The sequence below is a fragment of the Centrocercus urophasianus genome, unplaced genomic scaffold (assembly GCF_019232065.1).
Source record: "Centrocercus urophasianus isolate 14NV4802_14NV808 unplaced genomic scaffold, USGS_Curo_1.0 seq_13, whole genome shotgun sequence".
NCBI classification, from domain to species: Eukaryota; Metazoa; Chordata; class Aves; order Galliformes; family Phasianidae; genus Centrocercus; species Centrocercus urophasianus.
In genome coordinates this window covers 49669893-49688667 of record NW_024884475.1, presented here as the reverse complement: position 1 = coordinate 49688667, position 18775 = coordinate 49669893, and the positions used below count along the sequence as shown (strand labels likewise).

The 18775-nt window shown below is 42.6% G+C and overlaps 2 protein-coding genes across 6 annotated transcripts in view; one reads left to right on the top strand and one right to left on the bottom strand.

Moving 5' to 3' along the window:
• The window catches only part of WWC2 (WW and C2 domain containing 2), an 86576-nt gene extending 75257 nt beyond the window's left edge, over positions 1-11319 (bottom strand). Inside the window, exon 1 of one of the 2 annotated variants that reach the window (XM_042812400.1) lies at positions 11074-11319. In XM_042812400.1, the coding sequence (XP_042668334.1) occupies positions 11074-11204 (131 nt within the window). In that variant the 5' untranslated portion in view covers positions 11205-11319. The remainder of the gene's footprint in view (positions 1-11073) is intronic. The other variant, XM_042812399.1, reaches the window with a different exon arrangement.
• A 614-nt stretch (positions 11320-11933) lies between these two features.
• The window catches only part of DCTD (dCMP deaminase), a 52925-nt gene continuing 46083 nt past the window's right edge, over positions 11934-18775 (top strand). For 3 of the 4 annotated variants that reach the window (XM_042812405.1, XM_042812402.1, XM_042812404.1), the window contains exons 1-2: positions 11934-12002; positions 12116-12263. The gene's annotated coding sequence lies outside the window, so the exon portion shown is untranslated. Of the gene's footprint in view, positions 12003-12115; positions 12264-18318; positions 18335-18775 lie in introns of those variants that run through there. The other variant, XM_042812403.1, reaches the window with a different exon arrangement.

Sequence of the window (18775 nt, the reverse complement as noted above, 5' to 3'; positions counted from 1 at the left end):
ACTTGAGCTGTGTTCTAAACAACAACAAAAAAAATCATACACGAGAAACAGAGGGCACACAGGGCACAGCAACTGAAGCTGGAAATGGCTGTTGATAAAAATCTGAGAGGAATTTATGGAGATTACGAATTGTCTTTGGTTAAATATTTCTAGTGATAGGCACACTTCAATGATATCTAGAGGACAACAACTACACTTCACAGGAGTTTTTACAGCATTGTTTCTTTTATTCCTTTGCTTGTTTTTCCCCTCCAAAAAAAAAAAAAAAAAAAAAAAAAAGAACATTCCACTTTCAGAAATGAAACCTGCATTTCCCTTTCCCTGTTTCCCTGTCGAGTCCTTTTTGGACTCGATGATCTCTGGAGGTCCCTTCCAACCCCTACAATTCTGTGATTCTGTGATTCTGTTGCTTCAGGTTGCAACAGCTGTGGAACCAGGCCTGGCTGCTCGCTACCTGCAGCAGCTCCTGCATCCTAGAGAGCTGGCTTTCCAATAGCACCTCACCATTCTCCATTGGGACAGGGACTGCAGTCTGATTCTTTCACATTCCAGACCTGTGCCCTGACTAACAAGTGATAAAACCTTCCCAGTCTTTCCCACTCTCAAAACAGCTCCCTCACAAAACCTGCTGTCAGAAAGGCTGGAACATTCTACACAGGCTTATCAACGCTTCAGGTTCTTAAATATATTTAAAAAAAACCCTGTTTATTCAAAATGCTTCAACTAACTTCAACCGTTGCTGTCTGATGACATTCATTTCTTCTCTTTTCTTCTGCCTGTCTTTTCAGTGACAGTCCAACGAAACATCCACCCCTGAAAAACATGTAGCACATTACTGCCATGTTGATATTTCAATAAAGTATTAAAACGGCATTGCTTTTGTACACCACTCTTACAGATGTCACTTGGAGCTTCCCCTGTGACAAATGCATCTTTTGTAAATTAAACAGTTTCTAGTCAATCGGCATCTATTAGTAAAATAATCATCCATTACATAGTTTATGTCTTCAGGTGGAAGACTAATGCAAAACAAACAGCATCTTCATCATTTTTGAAAGAAGCATCTCTGTATGCATTAGCTAGAAATGATTTTTTTTTTTTTTTAATTGAAATTGAAAAGAATTATTATTCTTCCTAGACTTGTAAGAATAGGTGGAAAAAAAACCATGCAGCTGAAGATTAGAAAATGCTAGGATCATCAAGAACCCCACGTAATTTAAAGGCAACCCCAAGATAGCCCCCAGTCAAACCAAATATGCAACCAGCAGGGCAGTTCTTTCAAGTATTCAACCACAGGTAGCAATTTAAAAAACAATCACAGTGCCACATAAAAGCTGTTATGATCTGTGAAGTACAGCAAGGTGTCATTCAGGAGAGTTGTTTTCAATCATCCCCATCTCAGAAAATGCCTTCTGGAACAAACTTTAACAAGTCGTCCCTTCCAAAGTGACATCTGAAGGAACAGACAAAAATGGCGACTGGATGCTTTTAGTATTATTTAGTACAGCAGGACTAACGTCAAGATTACACTGCAAATAATGCAGCCCTCATGTACCTATAGTAAACCAGTCACTAGATGAAATATACATTTTTCCCATTAAATTCTAAAATTCAAATTATATCCTATCTGCTGAGCATCAGATCTATTTCAGTATTATGAAGTAGTCTTCTACACAGTCTTCAAAATGAGAAAGACACCTAACTTCTGCACCTTTGCACGTAGGATTGACAGGTCGAGTAAAATCAAACTTACATTGTTTTGTGACCACTGCTGCAGTGATGGAGCAAACGTCATGATACTGCAGCACATCATGGGCAGCTTCCCACTGCCCCTATTAATTCCCATTCCAGTACCAAAAAAAACCCCAAACCCTTCACTCTTCTACATTTGCCCTCAAAATTTATTTTTCTTGCCAAAACCCTGCCTGGAAAAATAAAGTTTCACGGATTCTGAGCAAATGGGCCAGACAGGTCCTGAATGCAAACCAATGACCTGCAATGGCACAGAACTCCAAGGCTCATTTTACATCATTGTAAGCAGTGGGAGCAAGTGAGGCAGAACAAGAATAGCAAGCAGGAACGTAAGCAAGAACCAAAAAGCCTAATCTATGTCACCACAATAATTTGCTTTGAGAGATTCACCTTCTAGATTGTCATCTCATTAAACAAGCTAACACAGTAGTCTGACTAATTAAGAACAATCCCTCAATGAACTTCAAACTTTAGATCAGTGAAGTCTTCCTCTGAAAGAGAAGAAGATATGAAAATAAAGCCTGGGGGGATTATAGCTACCAGGAAAAGCAAACAAACAAACAACAAAAGAACACCTGAAGCTCAGAAACTTGAAGAGAACATGTTTATAACACCTAAGTTCCCACATATTAAGCCTTACTTAGTGCAGCATCGAAGCACTGACAGCAAGAGCCTGACTAGAAGGCATACAGTGTTTGCGTGTTTTGCTGCATCCCATAATTTCTCTGGTCATTTGAATGCTATTTCAGGAATGTCCTGTAGAGGACTCAGATGATTATTCACACCCATAGCATTCTAAAAGTTACCAGAATGATTGTAAATATATCAGCAGTTCACTTCAAACATTGCAACATTCACAACAGGATGGAGAAAGGTCTCTACTCCTTGCCAGATTGCTATCTTGGATTGCATGCTCTTATGAACAATCATTTACTACTTGATGTTTCAGGAAAATGTACATTCCATCTGCAATCCTTCTATTGCCAACAATCCTTCCTGATGCAGGAACCCACCAGAGCACCACCTCGGCCTGCAAGCTCTGCACAGAACAAAGCTGACGACTGCTAAAGCAAATGGGAAATAGGAAAAACTTCAGCCAGACTTCTACCATATAGGAACACTCATTGCAACAGAGCAGAATCCAGTGCTTCTCTGAAGATCTACATTCCAACCCCAACAAAAAAGGAACACGATTTATTTTACTTCATTTTTTACTTTGGAACAAAAGGAACAAAATTCATGCGAGACCTTCAGAGGTTGCAGCATTGGAGCAGGATTCTGTTTTTTTTTCCTCTCTCCAACCCTGTGGACATTCCAATTCCAGTTTTGGCAGTTTATCACTGTGCACTCTGGAATGTAGTACTGACTAGCTGCATGCTTTAAACTCACATCACAGCTTATTTTGCTTATTTATTTGAGAGAAGGCCACAGCACTTCCAACTACAATCTCTCACCACTGTGTAATTGTATCCAAACTACAAGAAGAAAAACAAAAAGGAAAGTGGAAGAAGAGTGCAAGTCTTTGCAATTTCTACTACAAGTTTCAAACAACAACAACAAAAGAACACATTGAAGTCACACTGCAAATATTAAAACTGTCCACAATTGAGAATGTAAAGTCAACCACAATCACTCAGTACAGAAAACACACACGTACATGACACACTTCAGTGCTGTGCCAAGGAAGCACGTATACATAACAACCTGAAAGTTGAACACACACAGTGTAATTCAAGGTAGTCAAAATGTTTTAATTGAAATCAAATCCCAATGGACAGACAGCACACATTTGATAAGAAAAGTAGGTGCACACTTATATGACAGACTGCCTATAGGAATGCCGTTTAATTCACAACAGGATTTGTATCACTTGCATCTCTGATGAGAACGCAGAAGACAATAAAGGTTGAAGAGGCTTTACAAGCAACAGTAATCCCCGACAGCTTCAGAGATGTAACATCCATTAAATTCCATTACATCTCCCACTCCCACTGTCCTTTCAAACCAAACCCAAACTCTCAAACATTCCCTCTCTTGCTCAGCCCCCAGCTACTCCAGCCTTACTTCACTAAAACCCCTTCTCCATAGCAAGTGCTCCTGCACAGCATGATCAAAATAAAACTACTGCCACAGAGCCGCAGGACGGAGAACACCGGTGTTCTGGTCAAATCCTGCTCCATGACAAGGTGTGACCAAGACACAGATCTGCCACATGGTTAAAGGCAGGTGCCACTCATCGTGCCCTCATGCACCACCTGCAGAATATCAGAAGTCCATCTGTCATACGATTAGAGATACCTGCAGCCCTGCCAAACGTTCTCAGGCACCTAATGGAGACAAGCTCTTCAGACTAAAGGGTGTGGCACTGAATCAGTAGTAATTCTTCACCAGCCATAGCTGCAGGCCATTCAATATGCTCATCTGGTGGAGAGTACAGTTTAACGCTTGAATATACTTTCAAAAGAAACAAGAGGTATGTCAAGTACTCTTCCTTAATTAACAACATGAGAAAGTAGCTAATACACAACAGGGAATGTCCCAGCAGGACCTTAGTTGAAAACACAGATTCTTCTAAATCTTTTCCTCTATACTAAAAGTAAAAACAAGTTTGACATATCTAGACCTTGAAATCTTGATTACAAGAACAAATCGCATACCACATGTATAATCAATGAATATTAGGATGTTATAATCACAAAATAAACAAGAGAGTTAGGCAAAGCAGACTATGATAACAAGAATAAATAGAAGGCTTACCCCTATCCTGGGCTCACTCACAAAACACCAGCAGAGCAGATCTCCAGGAGAGATCCTTCTCCACTGGCAGCCAGCTCTTAAATAGGTCTAGGAGGGGTGCAGCCAGGCTCCACCCCTTCCTGCAGCACAGGTGAATTGCCTTCAGCTGTGCTCCATGACTGACTCATGGCTCGCCTCAGGTGATCCATCAGAGGTTCAGGCTGTGACTCAGCACTTCCCATACACCATGGAAGACATCCCAGTATAGTTCTGTTTTTCAAATGAAGACTGAAGTTGGATTTAATGAGTTGAGAAAAACAGCACAGATATACCAAAGCAGGTCCAACCTGTGGTACTGCACAGTGGTAAGTTCACACAACAGGAGTTGACTTTCCCAAGACAATATATCTTTTTACATATACAAGCAATTACTTTGAATACGATAAGTATTCAAAGTTGATGATATAAAGTTGCCTTTCTTCAAGTACAAACAGATTCAAGTTCAAAGAATAGCTCCTGATTTTGTTCTATGAGATGCAAATGACTCAGTTGGCAGAATACGTTCATATCACTCACATACTGCCTCTAGCACAGAACCATAAACAATCAAAACAACTGTCCCTCAAGAAGCTCTTTGTTATCCTTTTAAAATCAAGAGCTGGGGATTGACTTCATCAGGTAGGAACTTCACCATTAATGATTGTTTAATACAGGAAAATTTCACTGGAAAAGAATTGAGCGAAAGCTCAAAGAAGTGCTACTTCAAACAAAATAAAACAAAAGCATAAAAAAGAAAAACCATGCAAAAAAAAAAAAAAAAAAAAAAAAACAACAAAAGGAAAACCATAATTTCTCTATCAGTCCAATTTTCAGCCCACAGCTGCTTCTTCCAAAAGAAGGACAAGTCAATTTGTCCACAGACAACTCTCTCAAACGCATCAATGAAAATGAGCGGCTCCCACTTGCTTCACCCAATAAAACACTCAAAGCCTAAAGTTACATCATCATTTTGCCTGCCTATTTTTAATGCAAGACACTGCTTGAATGGTGAGATGCTTCACATTTGAGTTTAAAACACATTTTATAAGTAATTAAAATAAAACGTAGTAAAATTAGAATTTCTAATCTGCTTTCACACACGGTAAAAATCAACCGTTCATAAGCACATTGTCAACAGAGGCACGAAACAGAATCTAATTCTGGAACCATGCAGTGACAATTTATCTTGGCTTCTAGAGTCTCACAGTAACAAACACTGACACAGTCAATAAGAAGTTTGTAATATCATAAAAAAAATTCTTACTAGCAGAAAAGATACTTAGGATCAACACACCTGTGATGGCTGTATTGCTGCTTCACAGCAAAGCAAAGGTGAACACAAACACACACTGAAACCAATGGAGAAACTCAGCAGAAGTGGACGTTATGAACACAGTTCCATGGCTGATGAAGTTGATCTACCTGCTTTTTCATCTCTGCAGGAGTGCTTTCCCCTTCTGCCCCATCTCTGGGCCTGTCTCCTTTCTCACAGCAGCACCCGTGTCCCTTCAGTGAAACATAACACTGATCCTGCTGGAAATAACTCTGTAAAAGCAGGGGTTTCATTTCAGCCTAATCATCTCCAAATTTACTGTTTATCCCCTAAGTTTACTACTGGTTGGCAAGGCAGGGGCAAGTGAACAGAATCACAACAGTCCAGACAGAGGAATGCATTACCCCTCTGCAAATTTTTGCACTTCTTATGCAGGCTCTTCTAATAAAGACTTACATGACCCAGCTTAGCAGTTCTAGAATCTCAGCATTGTATCCATTTACTTGTCTGAAGATGTGTCACCATGGCAGTGCTGCCATGTGCTGGTCTTCCATTACTTGCATGAATATTCTTCTGATTTTTAGTCATGTGTATCATATAAAAATTATGAAATCACAAATATCTGTAACAATTTCCAGATTTAAAAGTGTCAACAACAACACTAACGAAACCCACCTAACGAAATTCAGTTTGTCACCATTCGTTATAAATTTTAGTAAAGGAAAATAGGGAATCCTCTTTTCTTACTCGTAATTATAACCTTAATAACATGCCTAAGCAATGAATTTTCACCAAAGGCTTGAACACAAGTTATTCAACTGGAATAAGACAAGAACTAACATAACCTGAGCAAATACTTGAAGTTGTAGGTAATTTGTCCTATTCGGTCACCATACAGACCTCTGTCCTTACAATGAAAACTTACTTTGAAGTAATGGCTGTGAAGGAAAGCCATTTTCCTTTCTCTGAAAAAAATAAGGCAGCTCTGAAGGGCTCCTTTGTTTAACCACACTGTAAGAGGAAAACATCTCTAGTAATCAGCTCAGCTCCATTTGAGAGCGTATTTTCCTCCTTGTGTACAATTTCTCATTAGCTATGTCTTACATTGTGCATGAGAACTACCGTAATATTATCCCCTAAGTCAAGATAGGTTGTAATCGAAATAGCTGTAGTAGGCAAGCACTACAGACGTGGGTCTGGGTAAACCACAGTCTAGACCACTTGCCCCATTTTACGTAACAGGTCACAGTCCTTGGCTCTAGCAGCGGAACATACTTTGCACACATAAGCAAATATCTGCAGCATTTCCTGACTTGTTAACTTTACGTGCTCTGAAATGAAAGATATGGAGCAGCCCTATCACTTCCAGAGAAATAAAGAAGTGTTAAAGGAGTTACCGCACCATTTTCACTAACGCTAAAATCAACAACACGTAGCCCCAGGCAATTGGCAGACTGGTTAAAAAGCCCACATACCAACCACTACGTAATTCAACGCTGTCTGATGCTATCGCAGCTACGCCAGCACAGCAATATTGGAATTGTGCTTTACACTGGATAAACAAACAGGGGTGTCAGAAGTTCAGACACAGCTAGTCTCTCATTGTGAGTTCAGAACTTGCATCACGGGTTTTATTTTGAATAAATAGACATCAATTAAATAAAAGCAGTTCCCAACCTGTCATTGAAACTAGAATGAGATACCAGGTTTCACATGGGATATGCACATTCCTGGACAGACAAGCAGACATGAACAAGCTACGCGGAGTTAGGCAGATGATACCACAGGCTGAAACAAGGCAGGAAAAGACACTGGAAATTACAAATGAGGGAAAAAAGACACTGTCTGATCCCACCACACAGCTGCACAAGTGGGACACCCCAGCCGTACCTTACATCAGCAGTGTTAAGATTCGCACTCAAAACAGAATAAAGATCCATCCACGCTCAAGTGATTTCAGCACTGTCCCTTCTCACAGCTTCTGATGCTCACCAGGCAGGAGGAAGCAAACTCCACTGAGACACGAAGTAACAAAGTGTCCTTCTTCTCTAAGGGAAAGGAACCCAACATTCAACTGCAGGCAACTACTGAAGCTCTAATTTGGACGGACAACTCCCACCCCAGTAACTGAAACCCATGACAGAAATGGTAGAGTTTTCAACTCCCCAGAAGATGAAAGCAGCAATGGAAACTTCATAACCTGTCCACGTCAGCACTAAGAAAGCTCTTTCAGTCTACAAGCACCAAAGCTCTGGTTTCTGCTCATCCATGTTTCTCATACATTGCCTTGGCTATGGAGTTAGTGGATCCCTCAGAAACATTCTCAGACAAGCATACTGTGAATGATTTTAAATACATCCATGTATTGGAAGCCGTTCCTTCCCAGTGGAAAGAGAAGTGGAGACAGAAAGAAGATGTTGGCTTTTTTTTTCCATAGCAGCCCATGCCTTGACGCTCCAACGTAAGTGCAAACAAGCATTTAAACAAAGATCAGTTGCATCTGCAGAATTTGTGATGTGGAATTCATTTTAGAAAAGATATCAATATAGCTATGTATTTTATGTCAGTGATGGTGAGTAGTGGAGCACAGATTATTTACTATGCAGAAACCAAGACCTGAGAAGCAATAACATCCATATACTTAGTGAAAGAGTTGCTGCAACTCCCACGTTCTCACTGTTATGTCTCCTCTTCCTCAAACTTACACCTCAAGTACCCTCCCATTTCAACCATCAGTCTTCAGTATGGTAGCCTGTTTGCAGAGAGCAATCACTATTGAACAGAGGAAAACATTTAAAAACTGCAGCACTCCTAGAAACACACACGTCAAATCACTTTTGCCCTCACAAGTGTGAGCTTCTCTAACATCAGTGGGGTTACTCAGAGAAAAGAAGAGGGCAAAAATGAAAACTGAGCCTCAAGGTTGAGGCTGATGTGAGATTTTCTTCATGTTGTACACAAAGGTATCATTACAGTAACAGACTAAACTGTACACACAGTAACATGTACAGTCAGAATGTCTAGAAAGCAGATGAAATAAGTATGGGTAAATAATAAAAAAACCACAACTTTTTCCAATAAGCTTTGGAATACAGTATTTTCTCTTTCAGTTTATTTCTAGACATGACTATTTCATACCCGTAACAATGAGACTCCCCGTTGTTCTCAAATACACCTGCTGACCCACAGACACGTGGCAGAAGTTTTACAATGCAAATATTGGCGGCTAGTACTTTCTAAATCAAAGTGGACTTAAAAGTATCATCAAGCACAACTTTTCTATGTACAAATATCCAGGAAATGCTGTACCATAAAAGCAGAAGAAAAAAATATCAATAAAACCATACCTCTTCTACACTTGCTTTACCAATGAAGGATTTTAGGTCCACAAGTACTTTAATTTTTTAAGTTTTTAATCTCCACCACAGAAAGAACTAAGAATCAAAGCCCTGAAGCATGAAACCGTTTTCAGTCTTACTGCAGAATGCATTACCTTCACTTTGACAATTTAAGGGAAGTTTCAGTACCAGCGCAAAGCCGGATTTTACTGTATTGACAAACTTGGAAGATCACATCTCAGTTTTACTGACAGCAAGCCCTCCTTATGTTCTATGGTTTCAGAATGCGCATTTTCTAAATACCTGGGAAATACAAAGGACTCTCAAGCAAAGCCATCACAAGACTTTCAAACAATTCTTTTTCCAAACCAGGTCACCAGAACAAACAGATTGTAAATACAGGTACTGTAAATACAGGTAATGTAAACTGCAGATTAAATGGGCTTGTCAGTCTCCTGTGCAGGTGATTCAAACCTTCATGATTGAGCAATGTACGCTAAGTTAGGAATTCCATAGCACAAAATCCCTGTGCTTGTTTTCTATGACTGACAAGGGTAAGCAATTATTTCAAACACTGTGCTCTCTCAAGAAGGTCTCCATTTCCTTAGTTCTGATGACAGACCATCGAATCTGAGGACTTGATTTCTCCTTCACCTGTAATCAATGCACTAATGAAACAATATTTATCCTGTACCTATAGGATGGCAAGCAGACCACTGCTACTCAGCCACGTAGTCTAGTAATGACAGCAGAGACTCAAACTTTACCACCAAGTATGCATACCCTTGAACTCTTCAGGGCCAGAGAACCCGTAGAAAATAATTCTAAATTAGTGCATTCCTGGCGCTATTATAACAAGTACGTTCTCAAATTTCACTTTTTGCTTCACCTCGATTACAGTGCCTCACACTCTGCTTTGCAAACAGAAATTCAAAGTTTAACACCGAGTAATTCTTTAAATACGTTACTTCTTGAGACGGGAAAGTGAGAACTTTTTTATTGTCCACAGTAAAAAGAAAAAAATCAATGAGTCAAAGACGCCAATTTATCACAGGTGTAATAAACAACACCGTCCCGTACACTTTACCGCCTCACTAATATTTACAAGGCATCTAAATTCCTTTGCACTTGAAAGCACGTTAGGCACGAAGTTCACCGCGGCTGGAATTTGCTGCCGCAACAAGTGTGAGAGCGGAGCGGGCCTGCGCAGCGCGTGCTGCCTGTCACCGCTCCCTCCGCGAGCCGCAGGCAGCGGGCTGCTCACCGCTCGGAGAAACACAAACCCAGGCTCTCATTTATAATGCAGGACAGCTCGTTCCAAGCGTTCGTAACGCCTTCTCTAAAGTTTCTGATAACTCGAATAGACCGTTTTTAACATTATTTCCGTACTGTGTATATCAACACAACACGTACACGAAGTTCTCTCTTCCAGTTACTTTCCAGGAGCGCTGCGGCCAGAACTCGAGGCAGGTACCCGGGCGGCTCTCCTCTCCGCACGGCTGGCGGGGCAGAACCGCGGCAGGACCCGCCGCGCGTCCCGACCGCCGCCGCCCCTCCCCAGCTGGAAGACCGGCCCCGACGACTCACGCGCTCGCAGCACACGAGCCGCCCACGCCGCTCACCAGAGCGTTTTCGAGGCGAGTTTTGCCCGTTTCAGCCTTCAGAGCTGGAAGAGGCTGCGGCTAGCGGGGAGCTGAGCCGTGCCGAGGCCTAGCCGGCACGCGAGGCCTGCGGCCGCTTCCCCGGCAGCGCGGCGCTCCTCGGGCAGGGACGGCCGGGCGGGAGGCCGGGGGTGCCGCGCGGGGGCGGGATGGCGGCCGGCCCCGCGGCCAACTTTCGTACCTGTCGGGCGGCCCGGCCGCTCTCGGAGCCCGCGGCCAGCTTTCGTGCCGAACTCCGCGGCCGCAGGCCGGCAGCACCCCGCCTCGCACCCACCTGTCCCTGGGGTCGATCCAGCTGGTCTGCTTGGTGTTGTGGTCGATGTAAAAGACTTTGCCGTCGTAATCCCTCGCCTCCTCCCAGCCATCGGGTAAGGGGAGCTGCCCATTCCCCGCTTTCCTAGGCATGGTCGGCCGGCGAGGGCGGCTGCTCCATAGGGACGGAAAGAAAGAAGGGAAGCGGGAAAAGCCCCCACCCGAGCCGGGGAGACGGGGAGGGGGCTCGCAGCCGAGCCCGGCCCGGCGCCGGGGGACGACGCTGGCGGCAACCAGGCGAGCGCTCCTTCACCGCCGGCTTTCGGCCCACCGTGCCGGGGCTGCCGCGGGCGGGCGAAGGGGCGGGCGGCAGCCCGGGTCAGGGTTCCCGGCGGAGCCCAGCTGCCGTCTGGGCGCGGGGAGCCCGGCTGAGCCCCGGGCGGCTGCGGCCGCCGCTCATTAGCATGAGATTAGCATCCACCTCATCTGCATGCACATTCCTCCCGCCGCATTCCTCAGGATTAACCCTGCCGGCGCTGCCCCGCGCCCGCGGGACGGGGGGAAACCCAGGCCCGGGCGGGGCCACGGAAAAGGCACGAACGAGTCCGGCGGAGGAAACAGGGGCGGGAGGAGAAGGGCCGAGGCAGGCCTACGGCTTCCACCGGAGCCGGCTAGGAGAGGAAGGGGGAAAACGGAGCGGGGGGCGGCGTGCGGGCTGCGGGAGACGAGGCGCGCCCGGCGCTCCCTTTGTCCGCGAGGCGCCGTCAGGCGGCGTGGCCCGCGGCCCTCGGGGCTCTCCCGGCGCGTCCCTCCCGGCCCGCGGCGGCGCGGGCGCTGAGCTGCGCGGGCGGCTCCGTTCCCGCCCTGCCGCTCCCCTCTGAGCGTTACTCGGTGCGCGCCGCCTGAAAGCGCTCCTCTGAACTCTCTCTAAAACTCCGTTAAAGCTCGAGGGTTGGTAGAAAGACTTCGGTGCTTAACATTTTTCCCTTTCGCTCCAATTTTGAGCTTCTTCTCTTGAACTCTGAGAGGACTTTAAACTTTTCGATCGTTTGTTTTTTTACCAGAAGCGCCGGCAGGGAACGTGCACGGACTGTGTAGGTGCCCTTCTGGCCTGAAAGGCAGCCGCACGCACGTTGCGTTGGGAAGCCAGGTGTGAATTACGGCGCGGGAGAGGAGTAGTGAGGCAGGTTGCCATGGCTCGGCTGATAGAAGGTAACCTAACGAGCTCTGTTAATTAGCATGTGTATCTGATCCCCAGGGTTTGGCTTCAGAAGTGGAGCGGCGGAGCGAGAGTATGACTGTAGTTCTGTGGCTGGCACTCCTGAGTAGCCCAGGTTTTGCTCTCTGCTTTCCAGATCGTTTTCACTTTTCTGGATTCAAAAAGCAAAGTTTTTGTGGGGAAGGAGGTTTGGAACCCAGACGTGTGGGTTTGTTGTTGTTAGTTTGTTTGTTTTTGCCTATCCTGCAGCTCCATGGATTATTCTCCTGATACAGTTTGTGCCTACTAAGCAGCAGGCTTGTCCAGTGCCCAGCAGGGTTTTGGATTGCACTTCAGAGGCCAGGCACCCAACCGTTAGGTGCTGCAGTAATTGATTTACAGGCATCCAACTCTCGTTGGATCTGCTCCTAAATAGAAAACAAAAAAAAGAGGGGTATGATCTTAATTTAGCTAACTGTTGATCTGGTAAAGACATTTGTTGTCTTAGTTATTCTATTCATTTTAGTCTGTAATAGTAATCTGCTATTCCATCTCTGTGAATAGTTGTATGCCTCCCAGAAACACCTGCTGGTGAACTTTCAAACTCTCTTGAAGACTTCATTTTCACATCTGCTGAATGAAGGCAATGTGCAATGAAAGTACATACTTCAAGAAATGCCCTGGTGACTAACAGTGAGGAGAACTGAGGTGTACAAGCCTCTGCAACTCCGTAAGAGTTCAGTTACAGAAAGTAACAGTATCATTGCCTACTGAAGTGACAGGCTCATTTATTTTCATTGAGGTTATTATGTTTCAGTCAGCTGATTGGTTTATGAAGTCCAGCCTTGTTTTTCACCAGTGTGAAGTAGTCCTTTTACTATCCATTGAAACTTCTGTATCTTCCAAGAGTCTAATTTTATAAACTTGTTTTTAGATGTCATTCTACAGTGAGAAAGTACACGTTACAATCATGAGATAGTCTAAGCTGGATTTCTGCTTTAGTTTGCTTTATCAATAATGTTTCTTGTTATGTGAATTGAGAAAAGCTTCCAGTTTCTCTGGAACTAGCTGCTAGTTAGCTATCCTTGGCACGAATAAGAAGCTTTTATAGTGGTACAGTCTTTTTCCTTCCTAAAAAGCAGGCCTGTCATACAGCAGCACTGCTATATTCCTACTTTGTAAATAATCCACACAGAAGAGAGCATGTGGTTAGGAAATCCATGATACTAAGCTAAAACTGAAACATCATTTTTGTCAGTATTACCCCCAAAATTAATGATGATGTTACCTGATTTCTGTCCTGTGTCATGACTTCAGCAGTCCACGTGTGGTGTGCATGGATGTAGAACTGATTTATAGCTATCTCTTTGGGTAAAACTTTTCGCCAGAAAAAGTCAACATTTTTGTTTGCACGAACAGTGGAAATGGCAACTCTTAATTTTTGGACATAAATATGTTAACGCCACTGCATACTTGTCTAGTTTCTGTTTGGATGCTTGTGTGTGTGTATACAGATGTGCTTACACTTAACCATAGATTGTTCCATGGTAAGTCTTAGGCTTTGCCCTTCCTCCATCCATTGTTTGAGTACTTCATTGTACACATTTGAATCCACAGCCCAGAATCCTAAGAAGTTCTAAATTGGCAATGACAATAGTTGAAGTAATACTGACAAAAAGTAGGAAATGCTGTGTAAGTAAATTCCTTTATTGTTATCAATTGGAATGTTAGCTTTTGTTGTAGATAGTAGATTCCCACTATCATCTTGTTTTCTGCTATTTTGCAATTTGAACTGGTAGAAAATAGTTTCTTCCACTGTGGTATTCTTTTAGTATGTCTAGTAAAGGAGGGCAGAGTAGAGTATTCCTGATGATTCTTTTCAGTCTAAAATACACTATAAATTTTAACTGTAAATAGTTTTGCAAGAACACCTACATCTCAACACGCTGTGCTGACGTTGTCAGCTGGCAAGCATACTGCAGACTGTTTGGTTTAATTGTACAAGACAGGATAGCTCAGAAGATGTAAGCTTGCCTTATTTAGAGCACAGAAGGGTACATAGGAAGGAGTTTTCTAAAGTATGGGAAAATGTAGCTATGACATGACTTGCATGTCTGCCAGTAAGTATGATAAATAACAAGATAGGCTCAATGAAAAGGAGTTAATTGTTCCTCTGTTTTGCTGTGTATGTTTAACAGGTCTGAAGAATCATATGTAGTATGCAGTTAAAGGACTGAGTTAGAGGAAATTAGAATCACAGCTGTTTTCTGTCCTTTCTGTGTTACTGTTACCAGCTTGGAGAAAAATATCTATGGAAAATTTGGAACCTAAGCAGGAAGGAGATCCAGAAGAGGATCTGCAAAGGCAAATAGTTGTGCCTTTCATGTAACAAGAAGAGTACCTTACTCCAGTCTGTACTAATGTAGTTCATCTCCTGCTACTCCCTGCTTGCTTCTTGACTCACAGTAAATCTGCTTCTGGTTCTAACTGTGATTACAAAAAAGGCATATTTGTGCCCTTTCCTTTTATAACAAAAGACTCCTGTAGTTTGATGATCCACTGAAGTGATGTCCCTGAAGAAATTTACAGTTGTTACAGTTCTAATTCATACTAACCACAGATGGTTCAGAATCAAGAGCTGTAGCTGTCTCCCTGAAAAGCTACATCATAGCTCAGTCTCCACTGCTTTCAAACAGAATTTGAATGCAGAATGAATTATGAAATACGCTGTCAGAATTAATGAATCTCTAAAAATCTGACAAATGCTTGAATATATATGTACTGTTTATGCTGCTGGTTTTTTTTTAGACACTCAAACACTATACAAGCCAATCTGGACAGCCAATCTGACTTCCTTGACATACGGCTATTGTAGAACTGTAAAAAATGTCAATATTCTCCGCATTATGGATATTGGCTTATTTATAAGCACAGTGATTTTTGTCTAAAACAGCCAAGTCTGCAAAAAAAAAAAACCCCACCACCAAAGCCAACTCCAAAATAAACATACAAACAAAAACCCAAGTAGGGCTCCATTGTTCCTGGAGATTTTCAGTTTTAAAAACAGTTTTTACAGTGCTGTGGATAAAACTGTACATGAGGGAGGGAAAGCAAAGGAGGAGGAGGGCTGTTTTTCCTACTGTCAGCTACCGGTGCGTGGATGCGACTGACAGTAAAAGATCTTTGAATGATACCATTTCTAGCTGAATTTATGATGAAGCTCTGCAGAAGCAATGAAGCCAGTGAACGGCTTTGATAGTACTTACTCTCATTCCACTTTTCTCTTTATGCCAAAGCCTGCTCTTTCCACTGATGTTCAAGTGGAGTACTGCTAAAATAAGATGTCCTACAAGGACTTTCCATAGTATTAATGAAAAAGACCATACCAGAATCTTCTACAAATATATGTATAAACTTTCCCAAAATGTTAACTTTGTTTTTCTTTCAGGCATGTATTAAAGAAAATAGTCAGAAATTACACAAATTACACATTTTGAGTCCTCTAAGACAGTTACAGTCCCATGAATCTGAAAACAAGTGCACAGATTGTAACTATTGTTCTGATTAAAAAGTTAGGGTAGGTGGAGTGGAAATGACCCTGATAGAATTGCTTCAAGCTTAACTACGGAAATGCGAATAACGCTTTCGAAGTAAAAATCTTCTAAAATTCAGCCCAAACAACTCATTAAACTAATTCAGCTTTCAGTTTTGTTAACTGTGATTAACACTGTTGATATTTTTGTAGGCAAAATAAAAAGATGGTGGAGAATTTTGGTTGTTCCTAGACCCCTAGGCTTGGTGAAGTTCAAATTAGCCATTGAGACGTATTCCCAGATAATTTTTTGATGCAGTCTTGGTATGTACTCTCAATGTTACATTTTCTATAGAGACAGTCTTACTGTATTTTTAATTTTTAATAGTATCTCTCATTCTAGTGCACACAAATTTAACTTTCCTGCATTTCGTCATATAACAGTGGAATTGCACTGTTTATTCACCTCTGTCTAATGGCTTTGAAGAACCCAGAGGCTCACCTCGTCAGCACAGGAGGTTTTCAAGAGCCTGATCTTCTCTTTTGGCCACGTGTAAGACACGAATTGACCAGCAACGCTGGGATTCTACTGAGAGAAGAATGAAAGAATTTCTTAATAACACCTCTGTGGTGGAGAACTGCAATGAATTTTGTCTAGTATTTAAGATACTCCAAGCAGTGTACAGATTTATAGAGAACGTTTCTAACATTTCCTCTCTACTGGTGCAAGGACTGTGTTCCCACCACAGCCAGAAGGTGGCACTTACATATGTCTGCTGTGTCGTATCTGAAGGAAGCAATGGATGAAATACAAAAAATGAATGTTATATCAGTGGCATTTGGAAATGTGGCTCTCTTTTGTATCATCCATGTACTTTCAGAAACACAGTGCAGTAAATGAAGTAGACTGGACTAATTGCATGAATGTTTAAAACTTGCATGATCAAAAAAAGATCTGTCTGATGAAGAAGCTTAAGGACCTTTTTTTTTTTCTAACAAGTGAAAAATACTATTTGAAACACAGAACTATTATAAAACTTCCAAACTGCAATATGAAAAAGAAATGCATGTTTCTGCTTCCCATCTCTTCTTTCCCCTCAATACGAAAAGCTCAGTTTCCTCATTTGAGTGCAAAGTAGTTTGACTCCCATCCTGGCAGACAACAGACAAACCCCAGTTCTATCTCATTGCTAACAGAGGCTAAAAACTGTGCTACAGAAATAAAATCTGAGAGCCTGTACAAATTTATAGTAGGAATGGGACTGTTGAATCAATAGCAAGATTCAGCACTGCTGGTCTGCTAGAGGTGTTTCTAAATTGTACTAATCATCCCAAAGCATTTTTCGTTCTAGTCTGGTTATTCAAAACCCAGAATCTCAATGAAAAGATTTAAAGATCATGGCATACTGTTATTATGTTCACTTTGTGGTGGACATGTGAGAAGAGATGCATTAAATGGCTTAATGGAGTAAAAAATACCTAAATGAAATAGGATAGGGATCAGAACATAGGATGCTTTCAGCTCCTGAGCTGAATCTGTCAAATTGCACCATATCATTTCTAATATGTGGTCTCAGAAGTGCTTGGGGTACGCTTTCTTATCACAAAGAAGAGACTATAATTCATACAAAAAGTCCTTTTATTTAGTTTCTCATTTTCAGGTAAAATGTGTGTAGAAGTTACAAAGTCCACATGGTGAAGCATATGTTGAAATACCTGTGTCCACATATAAGATGTGACACTATTCTTTCAGCTCTTCTTTGAATTTCTTGGTGAAACGGCATAAGAAAAGCATGAACTGTAGTTAGCTGCACTGGTATTTTCACAACCAAAATGCACTAATAAAGAAATAACTTCCAGGAATATAAAAATATTATACTGAAGAATAATTCGAAGAAAATAATTCAAAGCTAGGCAAAGTCTGCAAAATTAGTGCAAAAAGTGTTAAAATGTAATCCTCAGAATGAAATGTGAGAGTTGTTACTGATAATCAGCTGTTCTGTAAAGGTGTGAATGCAAAGCCGAAGGATATATAGTTGATGCTTACTCTTGAGGAATCACAGAATAAATAAGGTTGGAAGAAGCTTAAGGAGCTCGTTTGGTCCCACTCCCTTGCTCAAGCCAGGACACCTACAGCCAGTTGTCCAGGACCAGGTCTGTGTGGCTTTGATAGGCTGAAGAGCCCACCACGGCTGTGGGCAACCTGTGCCAGGGTTGGATCATGCTTTCAGTGAAAAAGAGCTGTCTGATGTTCAGAGGGAACCTCCTGTGTTTTAATTTGTGCCTGTTGCCTCTTGTCCTGGCATTGGGCACCGCTGAACAGAGCCTAGCTTTGTCTTCTTCACCTCTCCCTACAGGTATTTAAAGACACCGATAAGCTCCTTCTTCCCTGTGCCTCCCCACGCCAAGCCTTTTCTGGACTGAGCAGTACCAGTGCTTCTTCAGAGGAGAGATGCTCCAGTTCCTTCATCATCTTTGTGGCCCCTCAGTGGACTCTCTCTGACGTGTGTGCCTGGCTTGCAGTGGGGAGCCTGGAACGGCCCAGCACTCCAGGTGTGGCTTCACACCTAGAGCAGTGGTGTCCCAACAAATCAGCAGCTGGCTGGATGTTTAGGATCCATACTGATTTCCTCTTAGCCTAGACAGGCAATGAGTAGAAAAGGCAGATCTTCTCAGGATAGTGATCTCAACAGCCTTCAGTGGTATCATCATTCCTCTACATCATTTGTAGAGGAAATGGACCTGGGGGTATTGATTGATGCTCAGCTGAACATGAGCTGACAGTGTGCCCAGGTGGCCAAGAAGGCCAATGGCATCCTGGCTTGCATCAGAAACGGTGTTGCAAGCAGGAGCAGAGAGGTGATTGTTCCCCTATATTCAGCACTGGTGAGGCCGCACCTCGAGTACTGTGTCCAGTTTTGGGCCCCTCACTGCAAGAAAGATATTCAGGCCCTGGAACGTGTTCGAAGGAGGGCAACAAAGCTGGTGAGGGGT